This window comes from Salvelinus alpinus, chromosome 6 (assembly GCF_045679555.1).
Source record: "Salvelinus alpinus chromosome 6, SLU_Salpinus.1, whole genome shotgun sequence".
Lineage (NCBI taxonomy): Eukaryota > Metazoa > Chordata > Actinopteri > Salmoniformes > Salmonidae > Salvelinus > Salvelinus alpinus.
The window spans coordinates 8,996,690-9,023,489 of NC_092091.1; the positions used below are offsets into that span (position 1 = coordinate 8,996,690).

General features: G+C 42.8%; 1 protein-coding gene across 1 annotated transcript in view; it reads right to left on the reverse strand.

Moving 5' to 3' along the window:
- LOC139577965 (unconventional myosin-Vc-like) overlaps positions 1 to 22,411 on the reverse strand; it is a 37,351-nt gene extending 14,940 nt beyond the window's left edge. Inside the window, exons 1-24 of the mRNA XM_071405086.1 lie at positions 22,385 to 22,411; positions 21,779 to 21,889; positions 19,701 to 19,872; positions 18,053 to 18,197; positions 17,592 to 17,748; positions 16,957 to 17,100; positions 16,625 to 16,706; positions 16,288 to 16,395; positions 14,162 to 14,268; positions 13,161 to 13,426; positions 12,919 to 13,000; positions 11,341 to 11,481; positions 10,904 to 11,026; positions 10,008 to 10,091; positions 9,622 to 9,753; positions 9,230 to 9,327; positions 8,388 to 8,474; positions 8,050 to 8,161; positions 7,586 to 7,797; positions 4,888 to 5,053; positions 4,631 to 4,777; positions 4,133 to 4,391; positions 3,785 to 3,848; positions 2,222 to 2,435 (exon numbers count right to left, since the gene is read on the reverse strand). Of these exons, the coding sequence (XP_071261187.1) occupies positions 2,222 to 2,435; positions 3,785 to 3,848; positions 4,133 to 4,391; positions 4,631 to 4,777; positions 4,888 to 5,053; positions 7,586 to 7,797; positions 8,050 to 8,161; positions 8,388 to 8,474; positions 9,230 to 9,327; positions 9,622 to 9,753; positions 10,008 to 10,091; positions 10,904 to 11,026; positions 11,341 to 11,481; positions 12,919 to 13,000; positions 13,161 to 13,426; positions 14,162 to 14,268; positions 16,288 to 16,395; positions 16,625 to 16,706; positions 16,957 to 17,100; positions 17,592 to 17,748; positions 18,053 to 18,197; positions 19,701 to 19,872; positions 21,779 to 21,889; positions 22,385 to 22,411 (3,240 nt within the window). The remainder of the gene's footprint in view (positions 1 to 2,221; positions 2,436 to 3,784; positions 3,849 to 4,132; positions 4,392 to 4,630; positions 4,778 to 4,887; positions 5,054 to 7,585; positions 7,798 to 8,049; positions 8,162 to 8,387; positions 8,475 to 9,229; positions 9,328 to 9,621; positions 9,754 to 10,007; positions 10,092 to 10,903; positions 11,027 to 11,340; positions 11,482 to 12,918; positions 13,001 to 13,160; positions 13,427 to 14,161; positions 14,269 to 16,287; positions 16,396 to 16,624; positions 16,707 to 16,956; positions 17,101 to 17,591; positions 17,749 to 18,052; positions 18,198 to 19,700; positions 19,873 to 21,778; positions 21,890 to 22,384) is intronic.
- Positions 22,412 to 26,800: the final 4,389 nt, after the last annotated feature.

Sequence of the window (26,800 nt, forward strand, 5' to 3'; positions counted from 1 at the left end):
GAAGTGTATAGGAGATGTTGTACCCACTGTGACTATTAAAACCTTCCTTAACCAGAAACCGTGAATTGATGGCAGCATTCGCGCAAAACTGAAAGCACGTACCACCGCATTTAATCATGGCAAGGCGACTGGAAACATGACTGTATACAAACAGTGTAGTTGTTCCCTCCGTAAGGCAATCAAACAAGCAAAGCGTCAGTATAGAGACAAAGTGGAGTCGCAATTCAACGGCTCAAACATGAGACGTATGTGGCAGGGTCTGCAGACAATCATGGATTACAAAAAGAAAACCAGCCCCGTCGCAGACATCGACGTCTTGCTCCCAGACAAATTAAATCATTTCTTTGCGCGCTTTGAGGACAATACAGTGCCACCGACACGGTCCGCTACCAAAGACTGTGGGCTCTCCTTCTCTGTGGCCGACGTGAGTAAAACATTTAAACGTGTTAACCCTCGCAAGGCTGCCGGCCCAGACGGCATCCCCAGCCGCGTCCTCAGAGCATGCGCACACCAGCTGGCTGGTGTGTTTACGGACATATTCAATCAATCCCTATCCCAGTCTGCTGTTCTCACATGCTTCAAGATGGCCACCATTGTTCCTGTTCCCAAGAAAGCTAAGGTAACTGAACTAAATGACTATCACCCCGTAGCACTCACTTCTGTCATCATGAAGTGCTTTGAGAGACTAGTCAAGGATCATTTCAACTCCATCCTACCTGTTACCCTAGACCCACTCCAATTTGCTTACCGCCCCAATAGGTCCACAGATGATGCAATCGCCATCACACTGCACACTGCCCTATCCCATCTATATATATTTTATACTTATATATTCTCATCCCATTCCTTTACTAGATTGTGTGTATTAGTTTTTGTTGTGGAATTTGTTAGATATTTGGTTTTGTTGTGGAATTGTTAGATATTACCTGTTAAATACTGCTGCACTGTCGAATCTAGAAACATAAGCATTTCGCTACACTCGCAATAACATCTGCTAAAAATGTGTATTTGACTAATATAATTTGATTTGATTTGGCTGCTCAGTCTCTACTACTAGAAGCCTACATCTTGTACAAAACACTGCAGCTGGAATTTTAACCAACACAAAGGCATGAGCACATCACTCCAACTTTATCTGCACTACACTGGCTGTCTGTAAAGTATCGGTCTGTTTTTTATATCTTACTATGAACTTTTAAGGCACTGCATGGCCATGCCCTTTTTCTTATCTGACAGACATGCTCGTGAGGGCGCTCCGCTCCCAAGGAGCCGGTCTGCTTACGGTTCCAGAACCAAGGCGGGTGGCATTCTCTATTAAAACACCTCAGTTATGGAACAGCCCTGTCAGGTAGGAGGGGCAGACTCCATTCGAGGTTTTTAAATCACTTTTAGTCGGGATTTTAATAAGTGATTGTTTCGATTTCTATCTTTTTTTATCATTGTTTTAATGTCAATGTGTTGCGATTCTCAATGCACTTTAAATCAAGTTTGATTTGATTTGAACCTTTACCCTTACCTTGACGTGCTTGGTAAGCTGTATGACCTTTGAACCCTCACCTTGACGTGCTTGGTAAGCTGTATGACCTTTGAACCCTTACTGTAACGTGCTTGGTGAGCTGTATGACCTATGAAGCCATACTGGACTGGTGCTGACCTGAACCATACTGGACCTGAACCATACTGGACTGGTGCTGACCTGAACCAAGCTGTATGACCTTTGAACCCTCACCTTGACATACTTGTAAAGCTGGACAACCTTTGAACCCTCACCGTGATGTGCTTGGTGAACTGTATGACCTATGAACCCTTACCTTGACATGCTTGGTAAGCTGTATGACCTTTGAACCCTCACCGTGACATGCTTGGTAAGCTGTATGACCTATGAACCCTCACCTTAACATGCTTGGTAAGCTGTATGACCCATGAACCCTCACCTTGACGTGCCTGGTGAGCTGTATGACCCATGAACCCTCACCTTGACGTGCCTGGTGAGCTGTATGACCTATGAACCCTCACCTTGACGTGCTTGGTAAGCTGTATGACCTATGAACCCTCACCGTAACGTGCTTGGTGAGCTGTATGACCTATGAACCCTCACCTTGACGTGCCTGGTGAGCTGTATGACCTATGAACCCTCCCCTTGACGTGCTTGGTAAGCTGTATGACCTATGAACCCTCACCTTGACGTGCTTGGTAAGCTGTATGACCTATGAACCCTCACCTTGACGTGCTTGGTAAGCTGTATGACCTGGTCCTGTAGATCAGTGTTGACCTGCGCCTCCTCCTCTGTCTGTCTCTGTAGGCCAACTCTCTCCTCCTTCAGCCTCCTGTTCTCCTCCCTCAGAACCTCCACCTCCTTGTCATGGTCCTCCTTCTGCAGCTTCACCTCCTTCTCATGGTCCTCCGTCTGCAGGTCAAGGTTGTTCTCTGCAATCCTGAGAAACAAAACTAGATCAATCCTGTGCCCATTTCACACTATTGTGCCAACCTCAACCATACTGTACTGGACCTGAACTACACTGTACTGGACCTCAACCATACTGTACTGGACCTGAACCACACTGTACTGGACCTGAACCATACTGGACTGGACCTGAACCACACTGTACTGGACCTGAACCATACTGGACTGGTGCTGATCTGAACCATACTGGACTGGTGCTGATCTGAACCATACTGGACTGGTGCTGACCTGAACCACACTGGACTGGTGCTGACCTGAACCATACTGGACTGGTGCTGACCTGAACCATACTGTACTGGACCTGAACCACACTGGACTTGACCTGAGCCATACTGTACTGGACCTGAACCATACTGTACTGGACCTGAACCATACTGGACTGGACCTGAACCACACTGGACTGGTGCTGACCTGAACCATACTGGACTGGTGCTGACTTGAACCACACTGGACTGGACCTGAACCACACTGTACTGGTGCTGACCTGAACCACACTGGACTGGACCTGAACCATACTGTACTGGACCTGAACCATACTGTACTGGACCTGAACCACACTGGACTGGTGCTGACCTGAACCATACTGGACTGGACCTGAACCACACTGGACTGGTGCTGACCACACTGGACTGGACCTGACCACACTGGACTGGTGCTGACCTGAACCATACTGTACTGGACCTGAACTATACTGGACTGGACCTGAACCATACTGTACTGGACCTGAACCATACTGGACTGGACCTGAACCATACTGAACTGGTGCTGACCTGAACCACACTGGACTGGTGCTGACCTGAACCATACTGTACTGGACCTGAACCATACTGTACTGGACCTGAACCATACTAGACTGGACCTGAACCACACTGTACTGGTGCTGACCTGAACCATACTGTACTGGACCTGAACCACACTGGACTGGTGCTGACCTGAACCATACTGTACTGGACCTGAACCATACTGGACTGGTGCTGACCTGAACCACACTAGACTGGACCTGAACCACACTGGACTGGATCTGAACCATACTGTACTGGACCTGAACCACACTGGACTGGACCTGAACCATACTGTACTGGTGCTGACCTGAACCATACTGTACTGGACCTGAACCACACTGGACTGGACCTGAACCATACTGGACTGGACCTGAACCACACTGGACTGCTGCTGACTGTACTGGCTCAGATAGTCCCCTTCACATTGTTCTGACCAGAACTGGTCCTGCTACTATGGTGGATGTGTAACCAGGTAGGCACAGTACAGCTTGGCTTGGTTTAGTCTGAAAAAAGTAGAGGTACATGAAGCAACTCTTACTTCCTCAATCTTTCTACTCGTTCCACATCTTCTATCAGAGTTGTCTTGATTTGATCGAAGTCGTCTGGAAGTGAAAGAAGTGAATCACAGTGTAAAATGATTGACCATATACTGTATATCAGTGCAATCCTGATCTAAACCACAGACCACACTTTTATGAGGTTTAAAAAGAGGATAGAACAAACTGAGCCATCATTTCCTCTCTAAACAATCTGAGCCATCATTTCCTCTCTAAACAATCTGAGCCATCATTTCCTCTCTAAACAATCTGAGCCATCATTTCCTCTAAACAATCTGAGCCATCATGTCCTCTCTAAACAATCTGAGCCATCATGTCCTCCCTCTTACCTTTCATCTCTGTTGCTGAATCTGCACACTTTTTTTCCAAGTTCTGCTTTTCAACGATTAATTTGTCTTTTTCCTCTTGAAGCTGAGCTATCGTCTTCGTGGCATCCTCCTTGCTCTTCTTCTCTCGCTCCTCTAGTGAAGCCTTCTCAGTGGCTGATTTCCCCAGCTGGGCCTCCAGACAGCGCAGCTTGTCTAGACCTTGGGCGTGAGCACCGGCCAGATCTGTCAGCCTCTCCAACAGCCCACGGTTCTCTTTGGCCTGGCGAGACATACAGCAGGGCATCAATCAAACATAGGTCAGTACTGGGTCATGTCCATAAGGGCACTCAAGAGAAAACGTTTCAAAACATTTTGAAATGAAAATACGAAATTTGTGTTTCTGATTGGACTCCGTGTTTGTTTCACACCCTTTCAAAGTATTTTCCTCTTTTGTACCTACAGAACACAACCCTGGTCTAGGGGACGTTCAGTCAGTACCAGTGTCGGCGACATTTTTACCTGATCTTCCAGTTTCTTCCTGAGCTGCTGGCACCTGTAGGAGAGCTGTACATTGTGTACCAGGCGGCGCAGGCTCTGGAAGCGTCTCCTGGCGAGCCACGCCCGGGCATACTTCTGTAAGATTAGTGCTTTCTGCACCTCCACCATCTGAGAGGTTTTACACACACACAAATACACAGACGCACACATACAACACTTAACAAATGTTTGTAGATTGAAACAGCCATATAAAATCATTTGAGATTAAGGCACAATACCTTTTTGTAGCGTTTCCTGGCGATCCAGCCTCTAGTGAAGGCTTGGATGATGATAGAGGAGAAACGGACCATTCTATAGATCTGTCTGGTCAGATAACTTCTCCAGTACCTCTGAATGACCACAGCAGCCCAGCCCTGCTTCAACGCTGCAGCCGTCACCGTTTTACTGGAGAGACAGAGAGACGATCGAGATCATTCCTATACTGATCCCAAAATTCCCAAGTGCTATAGGCATGATATGAAGCCGGCCTGTTTCTGTAGATGAGGAAGATGAAGAGGAGGAAGAGGAGGGAAAGACAAAGTAAAAAAAGAACCACAACCACAACTACAGTCTATGCATAACAGCATGTGATAACTAAGGTGATGTAGTAGTACCTGCTGTAGTAGTACCTGTCGTAGTAGTACCTGTCGTAGTAGTACCTGCTGTAGTAGTACCTGTTGTAGTAGTACCTGTCTGCTGTAGTAGTACCTGCTGTAGTAGTACCTGCTGTAGTAGTACCTGTTGTAGTAGTACCTGCTGTAGTAGTACCTGTTGTAGTAGTACCTGTCTGCTGTAGTAGTCCCTGTTTGCTGTAGTAGTACCTGCTGTAGTAGTACCTGCTGTAGTAGTACCTGATGTAGTAGTACCACCTGCTGTAGTAGTACCTGCTGTAGTAGTACCTGTTGTAGTAGTACCTGTCTGCTGTAGTAGTACCTGCTGTAGTAGTACCTGTTGTAGTAGTACCTGTCTGCTGTAGTAGTACCTGCTGTAGTAGTACCTGCTGTAGTAGTACCTGTTGTAGTAGTACCTGCTGTAGTAGTAGTGCCTGTTGTAGAAGTACCTGTAGTAGTAGTACCTGCTGTAGTAGTACCTGTTTGCTGTAGTAGTACCTGCTGTAGTAGTACATGTCTGCTGTAGTAGTACATGTCTGCTGTAGTAGTACATGTCTGCTGTAGTAGTCCCTGTTGTATTAGTACCTGTTGTAGTAGTGCCTGTCGTAGTAGTACCTGCTGTAGTAGTACCTGTTGTAGTAGTACCTGTCTGCTGTAGTAGTACCTGCTGTAGTAATACCTGCTGTAGTAGTACCTGTCTGCTGTAGTAGTACCTGCTGTAGTAGTACCTGCTGTAGTAGTACCTGTCTGCTGTAGTAGAACCTGCTGTAGTAATACCTGCTGTAGTTGTACCTGTCTGCTGTAGTAGTACCTGCTGTATTAGTACCTGTCTGCTGTAGTAGTACCTGATGTAGTAGTACCTGTTGTAGTAGTACTTGTCTGCTGTAGTAGAACCTGCTGTAGTAATACCTGCTGTAGTTGTACCTGTCTGCTGTAGTAGTACCTGCTGTATTAGTACCTGTCTGCTGTAGTAGAACCTGCTGTAGTAATACCTGTCTGCTGTATTAGTACCTGCTGTAGTAATACCTGCTGTATTAGTACCTGCTGTAGTTGTACCTGTCTGTTGTAGTTGTACCTGTCTGCTGTAATAGTACCTGTCTGCTGTAATAGTACCTGCTGTAGTAGTACCTGTCTGTTGTAGTTGTACCTGTCTGCTGTAATAGTACCTGCTGTAGTAGTACCTGTCTGCTGTAGTAGTACCTGCTGTAGTAGTACCTATCTGCTGTAGTAGTACCTGTCTGCTGTAGTAGTACCTGCTGTATTAGTACCTGTCTGCTGTAGTAGTACCTGCTGTAGTAGTACCTGCTGTAGTAGTACCTGCTGTAGTAGTACCTGCTGTAGTAGTACCTGCTGTAGTAGTACCTATCTGCTGTAGTAGTACCTGTCTGCTGTAGTAGTACCTGCTGTATTAGTACCTGTCTGCTGTAGTAGTACCTGCTGTAGTAGTACCTGCTGTAGTTGTACCTGTCTGCTGTAATAGTACCTGTCTGCTGTAATAGTACCTGCTGTAGTAGTACCTGTCTGTTGTAGTTGTACCTGTCTGCTGTAGTAGAACCTGCTGTAGTAATACCTGCTGTAGTTGTACCTGTCTGCTGTAGTAGTACCTGCTGTATTAGTACCTGTCTGCTGTAGTAGAACCTGCTGTAGTAATACCTGTCTGCTGTATTAGTACCTGCTGTAGTAATACCTGCTGTATTAGTACCTGCTGTAGTTGTACCTGTCTGTTGTAGTTGTACCTGTCTGCTGTAATAGTACCTGTCTGCTGTAATAGTACCTGCTGTAGTAGTACCTGTCTGTTGTAGTTGTACCTGTCTGCTGTAATAGTACCTGCTGTAGTAGTACCTGTCTGCTGTAGTAGTACCTGCTGTAGTAGTACCTATCTGCTGTAGTAGTACCTGTCTGTTGTAGTAGTACCTGCTTTAGTAGTACCTGTCTGTTGTAGTAGTACCTGTCTGCTGTAATAGTACCTGCTGTAGTAGTACCTGTCTGCTGTAGTAGTACCTGCTGTAGTAGTACCTATCTGCTGTAGTAGTACCTGTTGTAGTAGTACCTGCTGTAGTAGTACCTTTCTGTTGTAGTAGTACCTGTCTGCTGTAATAGTTTCTGCTGTAGTAGTACCTGTCTGCTGTAGTAGTACCTGCTGTAGTAGTACCTGTCTGCTGTAGTAGTACCTGTCTGCTGTAATAGTACCTGTCTGCTGTAATAGAATCTGCTGTAGTAGTACCTGCTGTAGTAGTACCTGCTGTAGTAGCACCTGTCTGCTGTAATAGTACCGGTCTGCTGTAGTAGTACCTGCCTGCCGTAATAGATGTACATTCCCACTCACCATATCTGCCGCTGTCCACGGACGTACTGTTGGAGGACGATAGCCGCCTCCCTCATGCGAAGGAACTTCCTCCTGTGGCTCCACCCCCTCACGTGCTTCTGGATGGTCAGACATGCCTTTCGGAGACGGTCCAATCGAAGCTTCTCCAGGTAGGCCACCTGACCCGCTCGGAAGAAGATCTTGGTCCGGCCAAACTTGTTCTGGTCTGAGTCCTGGAGGGTAGATGGGTGACATCAGACAAGAGCCCATATCAGTACAGATCAACCTAGTTATGAACACCACAGATCAACCTGGTTATAAACACCAACATCATCAAATTCAGCGCAACACCCCTGGAGGAGTTTAGGAGTTAAGTGTTTTGCTTAGTCCACAAACTTTTCCATTGCCGGCTCATTCAATCCCAACCAGATGTTCCCCTGTCGGACTGGGATTTGAACCAGCTACACACCGGCTAACACCCTCACCTGAATTAGCCTCTGCAGCACTGTCTTACAGGCCAGTTTCTTGTGGTTGAGGCCCAGCTCCTCTTGACTCATCAGTATACTGTACCGGCTGTAGAACTCTATGTACGTCCACCTGACAATCAAAAACAGTAAGTGAATACAAGGTTTAGCTTGTAGGGACGATTTCCTGGACACGGATAAAAGCCCAGTCCCGGAATACAAAATGTAATGATTCTATGAAATTTAGTCCAGGAATTATTCATCTGTATCCGGGAAGCTGGCCCGTAGAGTTGTGTTATTGTTGAAGTCGAGTTGTGTTATTGTTGAAGTATGGAAGTGTGGATGCTGGTCAGGAACACCTGGAAGGGTAACTCTGAGCGCTGATGTGAATGGTCTCCAGGACTCCACACGCCCTCAGCTGCTGGACCACCCGCTTGGAGTCATACCTGACGAGACATAATGACACACTCAGGGTTATTAATATCCAGGTCCTCAGCCGCTTGGAGTCATAGCTGACGGGACATAATGACACACTCAGGGTTATTAATATCCAGGTCCTCAGCTGCTTGGAGTCATACCTGACGAGACATAATGAAACACTCAGGGTTATTAATATCCAGGTCCTCAGCTGCTTGGAGTCATACCTGACGAGACATAATGACACACTCAGGGTTATTAATATCCAGGTCCTCAGCCGCTTGGAGTCATACCTGACGAGACATAATGACACACTCAGGGTTATTAATATCCAGGTCCTCAGCTGCTTGGAGTCATACCTGACGAGACATAATGAAACACTCAGGGTTATTAATATTCAGGTCCTCAGCTGCTTGGAGTCATAGCTGACGAGACATAATGACACACTCAGGGTTATTAATATCCAGGTCCTCAGCTGCTTGGAGTCATAGCTGACGAGACATAATGAAACACTCAGGGTTATTAATATCCAGGTCCTCAGCTGCTTGGAGTCATAGCTGACGAGACATAATGAAACACTCAGGGTTATTAATATCCAGGTCCTCAGCTGCTTGGAGTCATAGCTGACGAGACATAATGAAACACTCAGTGTTATTAAAATGGCTGAATGCATAACTAATATCCAGGTCCAGGATGACACAAAGTGGAAACTTCAGAAGGAAACTGTAACATACATTAAGGTCCATGTTACACATTTAGCAAGATATGCTGGTTGATTACTTACTCAAACGGCATCTTTTCCTCGTTGGGCTTGATGCAGCGTACGTAGTGAGGGGTGGTGGCGTTCAGAGTCTCCATCAGCAGGTACAGAGAACTGCTGAACTACACAAGTGTCAGGGAGGGAGAGAGATGGAAGGAAAGACAGGGAGGGAGAGAGAGAGAGAGATCGAGAGGGGGGCGGGGGAGAGGGAGGGAGGGAGGGAGGGAGGGAGGGAGGGAGGGAGGGAGGGAGGGAGGGAGGGAGGGAGGGAGGGAGGGAGGGAGGGAGGGAGGGAGGGAGGGAGGGAGGGAGATGTCAAGTCGATTGCAAATGGGGTACAGTCACTAACATAGTATCTAATCACTAATCTCTTAACTATGTACCTCTTAGCTATGTAAACATGGTTGGTCACCTACCTTCTCTCCCACAGTGGTCCTGTGGTTCTTATTGGCTGGTTTCACCCGAGGCCGGGCAGGCCTCACTTTGATGCCTTTACTGCCCAACCCATCTGGCTCCACCTCCAGGAAGAAGTTGGCCAGGAGAGGAAACTGATAAGGTTCCGGAGGAGGAGGAGTCAAACATAACAGCCCAATATGGGTCAATCAAGGGAAAAAGAGAAAGCAGGATTTATGAAGATCACATCAAATTGTATGAAACATTTATGCAGAAATCCAGGTAATTCCAAAGGGTTCACATACATTTTCTTGCCACTGTATGTACACGTACTAAACAACAATATAAATGTACTAAGCATGCGACCGTGTGTTAATAAACACTATGGGAATGGAACAGCAGACAATACCTTACTGGTTCTCATGGTATCCACCAGCTCTTCATACAATGTGTCTCTGTTCTTCTCTAGAAAACCCCAGCATTGATATTCTACCTGTAACGGTACAAAACAGATTTCAAAGCAAAGCCACAGATTGTAGGTGTGTGTTGGTGAACAGGTGTACTAGACTGTTCAAATCAGTTATTAGAAAATATATTTTCTTTACAAATTCCTGAAAATATAACTATGAACTATAAAAACATTATACATTGATGTAAAATCGAGAAGCAAGGTTGGGTTCCATTGAATTCCATTGAAATGTAGTCAATTCGGGGAAATAAAACTGAAAATACAATTGCTTCCTGAAATGACTGAATTGAAATAGAATTCAGTCCAACGCTGCTGAGTTCCACAGTAACGCAAAGGTGCCTGTGACTGTGATTTTACCACAGTAACTCAAAGGGCCTGTGACTGTGAAGGTACCACAGTAAAACTCAAAGGTGCCTGTGACTGTTATTTTACCACAGTAACTCAAAGGGCCTGTGACTGTGATTGTACCACAGTAACTCAAAGGTCCCTGTGAATGTGATTTTACCACAGTAACTCAAAGGTGCCTGTGACTGTGATTTTACCACATTAACTCAAAGGTGCCTGTGACTGTGATTTTACCACAGTAAAACTCAAAGGTGCCTGTGACTGTGAAGGTACCACAGTAAAACTCAAAGGTGCCTGTGACTGTGATTGTACCACAGTAAAACTCAAAGGTGACTGTGATTTTATCACATTAACTCAAAGGTGCCTGTGACTGTGATTTTACCACATTAACTCAAAGGTGCCTGTGAAGGTACCACAGTAAAACTCAAAGGTGCCTGTGACTGTGATTGTACCACAGTAAAACTCAAAGGTGCCTGTGACTGTGATTGTACCTTGTCAGCAAAGTGTTGAATGATGAAGGCCTTGTTGGACATCCTGGGCTTCTCAAACAGAGGGTTGTCAGCCAGGTAGTTATACAGCTTCTGAAGCCAGTTCTGATCTGTACCCTGGGGGAACTGGAGCGAGAGAGACGGATTCCAATATACATGAACAGTGTTACAAATACATAACAACAGTCTGGTCTAGTGGTAGAGCTACCGACTCTGGAATGCATAAAGTCTCTGGTGAAGGGTGTGTGTGTGTGTGTGTGTGTGTGTGTGTGTGTGTGTGTGTGTGTGTGTGTGTGTGTGTGTGTGTGTGTGTGTGTGTGTGTGTGTGTGTGTGTGTGGTGTGAAACACCCTCCACCTTGTCTATAATCCACTTTACTCCCCCACTGTCCTGTCATACAAAAACTAAACACATCCTTGTTATACACATCATTGGTCTCACCAGGCATTCTTCATCCAGCAGGTCCAGGATGCCCATCTTAGCTTCAATCAGGTCAATGACCGGCTGGTTATCATAGAAGTCTATCAGAGTCCAGGGAATATCCTCTTTCATGTACTCGTCCTGCTCCAGCTTGAACACATGCTGAGAGGAAACATGATTATTTTTTAAATCATTATTGTTTCAACCTTTCCATACTGCTGTTTTTGTTGTAAGATCTCTAGTGGGTAAGATTGCAATGTATTTAGTACATACAGTAAGACAAATATACTTGGACTTGGACTTGGTGAGGTTACATACCAAGTTAGACTTGGACTTGGTGAAGTTACATACCTAGTTGGACTTGGACTTGGTGAGGTCACATACCATGTTGGACTTGGACTTGGTGAGGTTACATACCAAGTTGGACTTGGACTTGGTGAGGTTACATACCAAGTTGGACTTGGACTTGGTGAAGTTACATACCTAGTTGGACTTGGACTTGGTGAGGTTACATACCAAGTTAGACTTGGACTTGGTGAGGTTACATACCAAGTTAGACTTGGTGAGATAACATACCAAGTTAGACTTGGTGAGGTTACATACCAAGTTGGACTTGGTGAGGTTACATACCTAGTTGGACTTGGTGAGGTTACATACCTAGTTGGACTTGGACTTGGTGAGGTTACATACCAAGTTGGACTTGGACTTGGTGAGGTTACATACCAAGTTAGACTTGGTGAGGTTACATACCAAGTTAGACTTGGTGAGGTTACATACCTAGTTGGACTTGGACTTGGTGAGGTTACATACCAAGTTGGACTTGGACTTGGTGAGGTTACATACCAAGTTGGACATGGACTTGGTGAGGTTACATACCAAGTTAGACTTGGACTTGGTGAGGTTACATACCAAGTTAGACTTGGTGAGATTACATACCAAGTTAGACTTGGTGAGGTTACATACCTAGTTGGACTTGGACTTGGTGAGGTTACATACCAAGTTGGACTTGGACTTGGTGAGGTTACATACCAAGTTAGACTTGGTGAGGTTACATACCTAGTTGGACTTGGACTTGGTGAGGTTACATACCTAGTTAGACTTGGACTTGGTGAGGTTACATACCAAGTTGGACTTGGACTTGGTGAGGTTACATACCAAGTTGGACTTGGACTTGGTGAGGTTACATACCAAGTTAGACTTGGTGAGGTTACATACCTAGTTGGACTTGGACTTGGTGAGGTTACATACCAAGTTGGACTTGGACTTAGTGAGGTTACATACCAAGTTAGACTTGGACTTGGTGAGGTTACATACCAAGTTAGACTTGGTGAGGTTACATACCTAGTTGGACTTGGACTTGGTGAGGTTACATACCAAGTTGGACTTGGACTTAGTGAGGTTACATACCAAGTTAGACTTGGACTTGGTGAGGTTACATACCAAGTTGGACTTGGACTTGGTGAGGTTACATACCTAGTTGGACTTGGACTTGGTGAGGTTACATACCAAGTTGGACTTGGACTTGGTGAGGTTACATACCAAGTTAGACTTGGTGAGGTTACATACCTAGTTGGACTTGGACTTGGTGAGCTAACATACCAAGTTGAATTGTTGCTGAAGCTTCTCGTTGGCGTAGTTGATGCAAAACTGTTCAAAACTGTTGATGTTAAATGTTTCAAATCTGAGAGGAGGAGAATAAATAAATAGCCATTTTCACATTTAATATATTTTTGAATAAGTTTTTACTTGCAATGATCGTGATCGCAACATGTGCTTGTATAGTTGAATATACAAACAACTAAACAACTGAAATGTACAGTAATGTCACGAATCCAAATTACCCATAGATGTCCAGTACTCCTATGAAGGAGTGCTGTTTCCCTGGCACCTGCAGGGCTGCATTGATCTTCTGGATGACGCAGTCGAACAGGTGGGCATAGATCTGCTTGGCGAGGGCATCTCTGGCGCTCACAGCCCGTTCACTGGGCACCGGCTTCACCACCGTCTCTGCCACCATGGCTATCCTGCGATGGCACAGCCAACGGGTAACACCATCAGGACTGACCCCGAGAAGGTCACAGAAAGCAGCTAGGTGTTGATCACTGGACTGGAGGGAGGGAGGGAGGGAGGGAGGGAGGGAGGGAGGGAGGGAGGGAGGGAGGGAGGGAGGGAGGGAGGGAGCATTGTAAATACAACCCATATTTATGTGTATTTATTTTCCCTTTTGTACTTTAACTATTTGCACATTGTTACAACACTGTATATAGACATAATATGACATTTTAAATGTCTTTATTATTTTGGAACTTCTGTGAGTGTCATGTTTACTGTTAATTTGTATTGTTTATTATCTACTTCACTTGCTTAGGCAATGTTAACATATGTTTCCCATGCCAATAAAGCCCTTAAATTGAATTGAAATTTAATTGAAAGAGAGGGAGGGAGGGAGGGTGAGAGAGAGACAGAGAGCAAGAGAGAGGGAGGAAAAGATGGGGAGGGTGGGAGAGAGAGAGAGAGAGAGAGAGAGAGAGAGAGAGAGAGGGGGAGAGACAGAGAGCGAGAGAGAGAGGGAGGGAAAAAGGGGGAGGGTGGGAGAGAGAGAGAGAGAGCGAGAGAGAGAGGGAGGGAAAGAGGGGGAGGGTGGGAGAGAGAGAGAGAGAGAGAGAGAGAGAGAGAGAGAGAGAGAGAGAGAGAGAGAGAGAGAGAGAGAGAACGAGAGAACCAGGGTTATTATTCTGTAAAAATAGACAAATATGATCCATCTTATCTGAAGTAGTCAGTCTAGCATAAAGTCAAACCCTTAGTAAAACTTAAACCAAAGTAAAATCTGAGTACTGCTTACACTAACTGATGATCTGTCTGATCCGACGTCTCTGATCTCTACATTCCCCAGGTGTAGAATCCCAGCCAGCACCTTGAACACATCCGACTGGAAGTCCTCCGTTAACCCTACAGGAAGGACAGAGGACAAGGGGATGAGACTGTGTCCTGCAGACGTACCTACATAAGGACATAACTGGAAGTCCTCCGTTAACCCTACAGGGAGGGGGCCTCCCGGGTGGCGCAGTGGTCTAGCTGCGCCACCAGAGTCTCTGGGTTCGCGCCCAGGCTTAGGGAGGGATAGGGAGGGATTGGCCGGTAGGGATATCCTTGTCTCATCGCGCTCCAGCGACTCCTGTGGCGGGCCGGGCGCAGTGCGCGCTAACCAAGGGGGCCAGGTACACGGCGTTTCCTCCGACACATTGGTGCGGCTGGCTTCCGGGTTGGAGGCGCGCTGTGTTAAGAAGCAGTGCGGCTTGGTTGGGTTGTGCTTCGGAGGACGCATGGCTTTCGACCTTCGTCTCTCCCGAGCCCATACGGGAGTTGTAGCAATGAGACAAGATAGTAATTACTAGCGATTGGATACCACGAAAATTGGGGAGAAAATGGGATAAAATTTTAAAGAATTTTTTTTTTTAATAAAAAAAAAAAACTACAGGGAGGACAGAGGACAGGAGGACAGAGGACAGGAGGATGAGACAGTATCCTGCAGACGTACCTACATAAGGACATAACACATTCATAAGCAGTACATAAGGATTCGATAAACACTTGTGTAGCAACCACATGTTATGAATGTGTCCTTGTGTAGCAACCACATGTTATGAATGTGTCCTTGTGTAGCAACTACATGTTATGAATGTGTCCTTACGTAGCAACCACATGTTATGAATGTGTCCTTACGTAGCAACCACATGTTATGAATGTGTCCTTATGTAGCAACCACATGTTATGAATGTGTCCTTATGTAGCAACCACATGTTATGAATGTGTCCTTACGTAGCAACCACATGTTATGAATGTGTCCTTACGTAGCAACCACATGTTATGAATGTGTCCTTACGTAGCAACCACATGTTATGAATGTGTCCTTACGTAGCAACCACATGTTATGAATGTGTCCTTACGTAGCAACCACATGTTATGAATGTGTCCTTATGTAGCAACCACATGTTATGAATGTGTCCTTACGTAGCAACCACATGTTATGAATGTGTCCTTACGTAGCAACCACATGTTATGAATGTGTCCTTACGTAGCAACCACATGTTATGAATGTGTCCTTATGTAGCAACCACATGTTATGAATGTGTCCTTATGTAGGACTTCAATATAATTGTATTGTTTATTCTTATCTTTTATTATGTCTTATTGTTGTTTGATTATCGAGAGGGAACCTGCAAGTCAGCTTTTCATTGGACTGTGTACACCATGTGTATCCTGTACATACAGTGGTGTAAAGTACTTAAGTATAAATACTTTAAAGTACTACTTAAATTTTTTTTTTTTAGGTATCTGTACTTTACTTTACTATTTATATATTTTTTAAACATTTACTTTTACTTCACTACATTCCTAAAGAAAATAATGTACTTTTTACTCCGTATATTTTCCCTGACACCCCAAAAGTACTCGTTACATGTTGAATGTTTAGCAGGACAGGAAAATTGTCCAATTCACACACTTATCAAGAGAACATCCCTGGTCATCCCTACTGCCTCTGATCTGGCAGACTCACTAAACACAAGTGTTTCGTTTATAAATGATGTCTGAGTGTTGGAGCATGCCCCTGGCTGTCTGTAAATGTAAATAACAAGACATTCTGCTGTCTGGTTTGCTTAATATTTGGAATTTGAAATTATTTATACTTTTGCTTTTACCTTTTGATACTTAAGTATACTTTAGCAAATACATTATCTTTTGATACTTAACTATATTTAAAACCAAATACTTTTAGACTTTTACTCAAGTAGTATTTAACTGGGTGACTTTCACTTTAACTTGAGTAAGTTTCTATTAACGTATCTTTACTTTTACTCAATTGTGTACTTTTTCCACCACTGTGTAAACATGTCTAATAAAACTTTAACTTGCTTCACACAGCAGTATGTTGACCTAAAGAGTGATGAACAAAGTGATGACTCTTACCCAACAGCGAGAAGGTCCTGCGTGTCTCTTCCATGTCCTTCCTGTCGTCCACCCCCTCGATGCCCGTCTCCCCGCCCATACAGGTGTACCTGAACTCCTCTGCACTCACTAGACACACACAATAAGAATTTGTCCTTAACTGACTCGCCTGGTTCAATAAAGATTAAATAAATAAGATGATAACATTCATGGACTATTTGTGGCTGTATGATGCGCCTATCGTGTAAATACAGTAAAAGTGGACTGTTCCTTCCTGTTCCTTCCTTCTCCAGTCACTACAGAGGTTTAACCCTCAATGAGAATAACCTTTTAAAAATAGTGGTTAAATGAAACTCACACAATCTCAGGCTCTTGAACTCAGACTGCTCTGCACAGGCACACATCTGGTAGAAGATGTGGTAGTTTCTCTCGTTCTCTGACTGAAAAGTAAAATGGTAGTATTACTGTATGATGGTCCGGTCCCAGATCTGTTCGTGTTGTCTTGCCAACTCCTATTGTCGTTGTCATGGCAAGGAGATGGCAAGACAACACAAACGGATCTGGAATCAGGCTAGAATGATTCACTGAAGCCTTCATATTTTTAAACATGATCCAACTATACGGTAGCTAACAACAACCCCTACGTTATAGACCACATATAATCAGAGAATCAAGTATGTGACGTATGACCTGGGAAACCACTCTAGATTTCTCCAGGAGATACGTCCTCATGTTGGCCCCGATGATCTGATATCTCCTGTCGAAGCTGATCTCTGTGTACTTCCCAAAGCGACTGCTGTTGTCGTTCCTGGTCGTCTTGGCATTTCCTATAGCCTGACAACAACAACAAAAAACACAGGTTACATACGTAGCTGATGATAATCAACACGCATTGTAGATTAAGACTTAAGGGAAGTACGGTGGCTGATGAGGCCAATCTGTGCCTCGAACACTCTGTGGCACACCGTACATGATCTGTCCGATTATCACGTTAGAACTGTGAGCCTTTCTTTCCTTTATCGACAGATTATCAAATCCACAGATGACCTAAAATTACTCATTGACATACTGTGAGGTTACATGTAATGTGGACAGGGGCGGCAGCGTAGCCTAGTGGTTAGAGCGTTGGGCTAGTAACCTAAAGGTTGCAAGGTCGACTCCCCGAGCTGACGAGGTAAAAATCTGTCGTTCAGCCCCTGAACAAGTCAGTTAACCCACTGTTCCTAGGCTGTCATTGAAAATAAGAATGTGTTCTTAACTGACTTGCCTAGTAAAATACATTTTAAAAAACTCACTGCTAAAATTTGTGGATTCCAAAAACATACCTCAGTTATTGGATTGGATGCCAGAACTTTGTCTTCCACACGTGTTTTGCTGCCAGACTTGCTGACCATAGCGAAGTACCTCATGACATACCTAGCAGACACAGTCTTCCCCGCTCCAGACTCACCACTCACTATAACAGACTGGTTCTTATTGTTCCTGAGAAAGAAAAATGTATGTATCTCAGTAGGAATATATAGAACAGAGTCACACTCTTTGCTTCTCATTTGCGTAACATTGGACAGTTGATCTCATTTTAAGGAGAAGTTCTATTGACAGATAGGCCCAAAGGGCTAAAATGTATGACGGTAAGATAGATTAAAGGCTATAGAATAGGAAGTTGGTGGGGGGGGGGGGGACTCAGGGATTGAACCGCTGTCTCCAGGAGCATAGCGTTGGTCCGGGGGACGGCATCACTACCACGAAACCAGCCCCCCCCGGGGACTGTCTGTCTCATTCTTACCTGGCCATCTGTTTGTAAGCCTCCTCTGCCACAGCGAATATGTGAGGGTCCATAGCTCCCATGTTCTGTCCAGAGTACGCCCGAATGACTGCATCTCCATAGATGTGAAGCTGCTTGTATGGGTTGACAGCCACCAGGATGATTCCTGAAAGGGAGTGAAGGAAACCATCAGGCCATACAGTACTGTCAGAGTTATCCTACTTGCTTTCACATAGTACGCTTCTAATATAGAATATAACCTGTTGTATTCGGCGCATGTGACAAATACAATTTGATTTGATTTGACAAAATATAATAGAATATAACAAAATAGAATAGCATAAAATAGAATCAATAGAATACAATAGAATAGAATAGAATATAACAAAATAGAATAAAATAGCATAAAATAGAATCAATAGAATACAATAGCATAAAATAGAATCAATAGAATACAATAGCATAAAATAGAATCAATAGAATACAATAGAATATAATATAATACAATAGATTAGCATAGAATAGAATACAATAGAATACAATAGCATACAATACAATAGAATACAATAGCATACAATAGAATACAATATAATAGAATACAATACAATAGAATACAATAGCATACAATAGAATACAATAGAATACAATACAATAGAATACAATAGAATACAATAGCATACAATATAATACAATAGAATACAATAGCATACAATAGAATATAATACAATAGAATACAATAGCATACAATAGAATATAATAGAATACAATAGCATACAATAGAATAGAATATAATAGAATATAATACAATACAATAGAATACAACAGAATATAAGATAATACAATATAATACAATATAATAGAATAATACAATAGAATAGAATATAACAGAATATAATATAATACAATAGAATACAACATAATATAATATAAGATAATACAATAGAATACAATAGGATACAACAGAATAGAATACAATACAATACAATATAATACAATAGAATAGAATAGAATATAATTCAATAGAATACAATAGAATATAATAGAATATAATTCAATAGAATGCAATAAAATAGAATACAATATGATAGAATAGAATACAAAATAATATAAGATAATAGAATAGCATAGAATAGAATATAATAGAATACAATAAAATAGAATACCACATAATACAATATAATACAATACAATACAATACAATACAATATAATATAATAGAATACAATACAATACAATAAAATAGAATACCATACAATACAATATAATACAATACAATAGAATAGCTGTATACTATTTTTCACAACTCGGCATGGACATTTTACACAAACGCCAAACCACAACTCATCACCCAGATGTAACAGTATAACTTTAGACCGTCCCCTCGCCCCGACACGGGCACGAACCAGGGACCCTCTGCACACACCAACAACAGCCACCCACGAAGCATCGTTACCCATCGCTCCACAAAAGCCGCGGCCCTTGCAGAGCAAGGGGAACCACTACTTCTAGGTTTCAGAGGAAGTGACGTAACTGATTGAAACGCTATTAGCGCGTACCCGCTAACTAGCTAGCCATTTCACATCCGTTACACAGACATGACATTTCCAGTTCCGTCTACGTTCAGTAAAGACAGCAGACGAATAGTAAAACAAAGATGTCCCATTAGTACCACAGTAGCTGTAGATGATGTTGGACTCCACGAAGCGCACTTTGAGATTGTGTAGTACGGCAGGTTCGTGGAGATAGCTGAGAGCTGTCAGGTCATTCGATCCCACCAGGATATTAGGGTTGCGGAGGTGAGGGAGCTGAGGACTGGATTTGTCCAGGGGGTACACCATCTCCTACAGAGAAAAAACAGTATGATTCTGGCGATGTAAAGGCTCTATGGACAGTTTCCCAGACACAGACTAAGCCTGGTCCTGGACTAAAAAAAACATGTTGAAATGCAGACTTTTAGGCCTTTCACAATTCCTATTCTTGTCACTGACAGATAGAAGATGAGTGAAAGTAATGAGTTCAGAGATCAATGAAAGATTCTCACAATAAATGAATTATAATGCAAGAGTATATCGCCATTCCAACTGAGACTGCACATACAGTACAGTGCAGACAGAGAACTGTATAGTCTATAGTTTATAGTCTCTGTGTTCAGTTCTTACAGTGCAGACAGAGGACTGTATAGTCTATAGTTTGTAGTCTGTGTTCAGTACTTACAGTGCAGACAGAGAACTGTATAGTCTATAGTTTATAGTCTCTGTGTTCAGTTCTTACAGTGCAGACAGAGAACTGTATAGTCTATAGTTTATAGTCTCTGTGTTCAGTACTTACAGTGCAGACAGAGAACTGTATAGTCTATAGTTTATAGTCTCTGTGTTCAGTACTTACAGTGCAGACAGAGAACTGTATAGTCTATAGTTTATAGTCTCTGTGTTCAGTACTTACAGTGCAGACAGAGAACTGTATAGTCTATAGTTTATAGTCTCTGTGTTCAGTACTTACAGTGCAAACAGAGAACTGTATAGTCTATAGTTTATAGTCTCTGTGTTCAGTACTTACAGTGCAAACAGAGAACTGTATAGTCTATAGTTTATAGTCTCTGTGTTCAGTACTTACAGTGCAGACAGAGAACTGTATGGTCTATAGTTTATAGTCTCTGTGTTCAGTACTTACAGTGCAGACAGAGAACTGTATAGTCTATAGTTTATAGTCTCTGTGTTCAGTACTTACAGTGCAGACAGAGAACTGTATGGTCTATAGTTTATAGTCTCTGTGTTCAGTACTTACAGTGCAGACAGAGAACTGTATGGTCTATAGTTTATAGTCTCTGTGTTCAGTACTTACAGTGCAGACAGAGAACTGTATAGTCTATAGTTTATAGTCTCTGTGTTCAGTACTTACAGTGCAGACAGAGAACTGTATGGTCTATAGTTTATAGTCTCTGTGTTCAGTACTTACAGTGCAGACAGAGAACTGTATGGTCTAGTTTATAGTCTCTGTGTTCAGTACTTACAGTGCAGACAGAGAACTGTATAGTCTATAGTTTATAGTCTCTGTGTTCAGTACTTACAGTGCAGACAGAGAACTGTATGGTCTATAGTTTATAGTCTCTGTGTTCAGTACTTACAGTGCAGACAGAGAACTGTATGGTCTAGTTTATAGTCTCTGTGTTCAGTACTTACAGTGCAGACAGAGAACTGTATGGTCTATAGTTTATAGTCTCTGTGTTCAGTTCTTACAGTGCAGACAGAGGACTGTATAGTCTAGTTTATAGTCTATGTGTTCAGTACTTACAGTGCAGACAGAGAACTGTATGGTCTATAGTTTATAGTCTCTGTGTTCAGTACTTACAGTGCAGACAGAGAACTGTATGGTCTATAGTGTATAGTCTCTGTGTTCAGTATTTACAGTGCAAACAGAGAACTGTATAGTCTATAGTTTATAGTCTCTGTGTTCAGTACTTACAGTGCAGACAGAGAACTGTATGGTCTATAGTTTATAGTCTCTGTGTTCAGTACTTACAGTGCAGACAGAGAACTGTATAGTCTATAGTTTGTAGTCTCTGTGTTCAGTACTTACAGTGCAGACAGAGAACTGTATGGTCTACAGTTTGTAGTCTCTGTGTTCAGTACTTACAGTGCAGACAGAGAACTGTATAGTCTATAGTTTGTAGTCTCTGTGTTCAGTACTTACAGTGCAGACAGAGAACTGTATAGTCTACAGTTTGTAGTCTCTGTGTTCAGTACTTACAGTGCCATCCTCAAGCTGCAGTTCTAAAGCCTCTTCTCCAGGTTTGAAGTCTCTCAGGATCTCTGCTGACTTCCAGACATGCTCTGCATCCGGTATCCACACTCTGTTGTACTGAAGGAGCAAATTTATGAATGCATGAATTTCTATGTCATGTCACATTTTACGTGACCCCTTCCCTTTCATTTGCTAAATACAATTACAGTAGCCTACAAACTGGCGACTTTATGTAACACCATCTTTGTCATGTATTAGTTGTAATGCAATTGCAATGTATTATTTTCAAGATGTACTACAAGAAGTGTGAAGCTAATTTACCATAATAATTCCCCAAACTCTCCCAAGGTTGACGTGACGTCATCATTACAGTGTGTACTGTACCATACGTCAGTTGTAAAGGAATTCATGCGGGTTTAATTGTCATCATGTACAATTAAAAATGCCGGCCATACATTCGTTTAACAGACGCTCAACCGAAAGCAGAGTACAGTGTAAAATGAATCTGTCACCATTTTGAGCAGGTGTGTCAACAAAGCGATGGAGATTCTGTAGGATGATTAAATGAGTTAAAAACACGTTATCACTTTTTCTTTCGTATAATTTCCTCACCTTCGTATAGAGTTCCGACAAAGCCATGGTAAAGCATAACAATCCGTGCGTTTAGCCTACAACATATTTATTTACAGTCAAGTGCGAATCGATACTGTACATCCCCTTATTATCAACATGAGGTTCCTTATGTCTACAACATATTGAAGCCCAGTTGTGCGCCGGTGCAGAACGATTTGTGAAAGTAGACAACTTCCCCAGGTGTCTGTCTTCACCTGTGAGGTGGACTTGGTCTTCCTCGTCCCGCCCATCAGTCTTATGACAGCAGCTTTACAGGCGTGTTCATTTGAACAAGGACTCAAGACGATAATATAAACAGGATACATTATACCTCCGCAAACTTTACATTGTGAGGGGGATTCTACGGCGCATGCGCCTTGCGTTTACTCAGGGCATGGGATACAGACGCAAATGTAGCCTATATTTCTCCCAAACTTTTTCATAGTACGTGGTTGTGTGATATTAATCCATCACGCGTGTCTCACGCACCAATTTTAAAAAGTTGATCTCAGTATTTATAGCACATTTATTTCAATTGTATTTCCAAATAGCTTTCACCATATTTTATTCCAACTGCAAACCCACAATATAAAGGTGCATGAGAAAACACTGTTTAAAGGTGACGTGTCATTTTTTTACCTTTATTTAAGTAGGCAAGTCAGCTAAGAACGAATTCTTATTTTCAATGACGGTCTTGGAACATTGGGTAAACTACCTTGTTCATGGGCAGAACAACAGCTTTTTACCTTGTCAGCTCAGGGATTCATCTTGCAACCTTCCGGTTACGCTCTAACCACTAGGCTACCAGCCGCATGGTCAACAAACACAAACACATTTATTGAATTATAGTCATGAGTAACTAAAACAACCACTGTGACGCACTATGTTTCAAAAAGGGGGGGGGGGGGCTGAGGACGACAGAGAGTGTCAGAATAACTCAGCAGCAGCCAAACTAACCCTGATTCAGATGACCATCCTACCCATGCTAGATTACAGAGACATCATTTATAGATCGGCAGGTAAGGGTGCTTTTGAGCGGCTAGATGTTCTGGTGGGGGGACAAACATTTAATTTCAGAACTTGGGGGGGATGCGCCCCTGCATCAGCGTTACCGACTTCTGACGAGTCCCGTCGAGCAAAATGGAGAACACTCCATCGTGTTCGTAAGAGTCTCCCCTTTCTATAGTGGTCATATTAGTTAGTAGGCCAAACCTTTCGGATGATACAGACGTTCTCATGAGAAGACCGATTCATTTTTTTATTTTCTGGGGGGGAGGTCAAAAAAGTGTAAACTGTAGCCATTTATTTCCCTTTATAGTTTATTTGTCTAAGCATGAGCTTCATCCAAATACTAAATGTTTTCCAAATGTTGCTTTTTTTTGTGTCAGCAATTAGACATTGTTCTAGTTACCCCTTAGTACATTAAATTTGTCAGCAAGACGCATCATTTAATGTAGGCCTAATCAATAGCTAAACGTCATTATTATTTTAGTTTTTTTTCATTCAACAAATGGCGCATGTATACATGCAGTTTGGATGCTGGAATTGTTTTGGAGTAGACGAACTTGCACAAGTCGTCTACATTTTTGAAGTGATTTGGATGACATTCCGATGAAAATATCATAACTGGTTGTGTTCATTAAAATGTAATTATTTTCTACCGTTTAAATTCCGTCTTATTATTAGACCCATAAAAAAATGAAGTGCACGCGACAGACCCGAACATCATGATGTAATTTGCACTCTTACTTGCTAATGTCTGTATAAAACCTTTATAGGCTACTTGCTCAGGCCACAAAATGACTGCGGGGACTGTGAAGAAACACACACACACACACAGGTAGAGACACGATGCTAACACACGCACTCTACACACACGTACACGTGGATTTTGTATTGTAAATATGTGGTAGAAGAGTAGTGGCCTGAGGGCACACACTTTTTTTGTTATTGTATATAATTACCTTAATGTTTCTGGACCCCAGGAAGAGGGATCCTTAATAAATACAAAAATTACAAAGATAAAATCACCTGCTATTGAAGACATTGTAACGACCCTGGGTTTATAAGCGCGGATATCGACTCTGCCGCATGAGCATGCTTTTGCGGCACAGTCGATAGCGCACTGGTCTTCGGGCTAGAAGGTCGAGGGTTCGAGACCTGCTCCCTGCTGTTTCATTACATTGGTGTCAGAAGTGATCGAACCTTGCATCCACAACAGTGCGTGTGTCTGCTCCCTTGCTGTTTCATTACAATATACACGCATCATTCGCTTTCCTCTCTCACTCACTCACGTCACCGGGGAAGCCAAAAAAAGAAGGCTTATTACAATCTTATGTGTTGTGATAATTACGTTGTTTGCTCAAGGAACCTGTTAGTTCATATGCCTTGACAACGTGATATATAGGCCTAAAGGCAGAGACAATAATAAGAAGAAATTCGACCACGCCTTTGTATCAACACAAAACTGTCCAGTGAAGTCTACAAAATGTAAATAGTTCCATGAGCCACTGCATAGTCAAAGTGTAGCACATGCGGGGGCGAGTGGTAGGACGCTTCACGTGTGCTAGCAAGGCAGAGGTCGCGAGTTCACGGCAAGTAATGGGCACACATCCGAAGGAAGTGGTGCAAGCAGTGTAACATCCTTTACACAAGAAAGTTAATGTTTCCGACATTTTCGGACTACTAAACAACTATTGATTTAGAACCACGGGGAGTTACCGCAAGTCACAAAGAAAGTGGTGCCTCCACTATTCCAGGACCATTTCAACTTCAACATTTAATCTAACCAACTATGCTTAGTCTAATACAGTGACAACTAAAATGCTCGTTGGCTTCCCGTGGATTTAATGCTATGGGCGACAACAGTGTCATACTGTTTTTTGACCAGACAGCATCAGATAGATGGGCTACACATACTGAGACAGAGGGAGACGTTGTTTCGTTCGTTCGGATGCTTTCCCCGGTGAGATACATTCAGCAGAGGTGTGCCGAGGAGTCGGACAAAAATAATATCCTAACGGATATGGGCAATATTCAGGATACGATTATGATCCGAGTATTTTTTTGTAATTATCCGTGATCGGGAAAAAAATAATATTTTCGGGTACCAGCAAGCGTCTCTCATGTCAGTCAGTCACAGTTTATAAACCATACTGTACTGTCTTTGAGTCAGTCGTCTGTGCGGTCTAAATAACTCAACTCGCTAGTTTACCTGTCTGTAAAGAAAAGGGCGGGCTGTACGGTTGATCCTGTTGCTCTGATTGGATAGAGAGAAGCTGTATTTTTCTTTCCATTCGCTTTCATAATTTCACCTGATCACGTTTCCTTGCATGTTTTCGGTCTGAGAATTTACTGTAGGTAGGTAGCTACTAGCTTGTTAGCATCGCCTGGCACCATTCGCATGCTTCGCAGCGTCAGTGCCCGGAGGAGGTATCTGCTGGTGTCAGACTATTGGATTGTCATGTCAATCAAAAGTATTGCTAATTTTCACCATCTACAAATGAATATGTAAGCCAAAAACAACCAGTGGCGATTTTAGCATGTAAATCTTAGTGGGGCAAACCTCACAAAAAAATTGGGAGATGCATGCCAGCAATGCCACTACATAACACTAAATTAATTGCACTATATCGGTGACAAACGGTGCCCTCACACTGTTAGGGCCTATATAAAGCTGTCCCAACACCTTACCACTGCTACACCTGGTTATCAGCAGAGCCGTGTCGTCTGGTAGTGAAACAGTTCAGTCAGCTTCATTCACTGCCTTTTAATAAAAAAAACATAGCTGATATGGCTGACTTGCTTAGTCAAAATGTGTTTTCTACTGACAATTGAGATGTACAAACTATGGCATAAGGGGATGACAAGCAGATAAGAGGCAATCCGTAATTTCGATTAAGACATTAATGAGTGAGCTACGACGGACGTGGTCAATATAACTACTTGTTCAGCACTTTTGAAATGTACAGCGACAGAATTCATAACATGGGCCGTTCTTACAGTGTTCTCCCTGTACACCAAGTCAGAACCGTAGGATAAATAAAGAGGGCATATAAGCAAACAATGAAAGCTCTGACAATAATCAATGATTACATTTCTCTAAAACTGTTTATAGGATACATGTGCACCACCAAGTCAGAACTGTAGGCCAAATTAAGAGGGGAAAATACACCAAATTATTAGGATGAGGCACATATTTTTTTTTGTTTCGTTTATTAATTCGACCATTTAAAAAAACAAGCACACATAAAACTTAAAAGCCATACATGCACATTAATAAAACCATCGAGGATAACACACAATAAAGTCTGGGACTTATTTCCATTGTGGTCCTCTTGAGACAAGATGGCTATACAAGATCGAACACAGTATGGCAGTGAAATAATAAAACAAAAACATAAAAGATGGGCTACA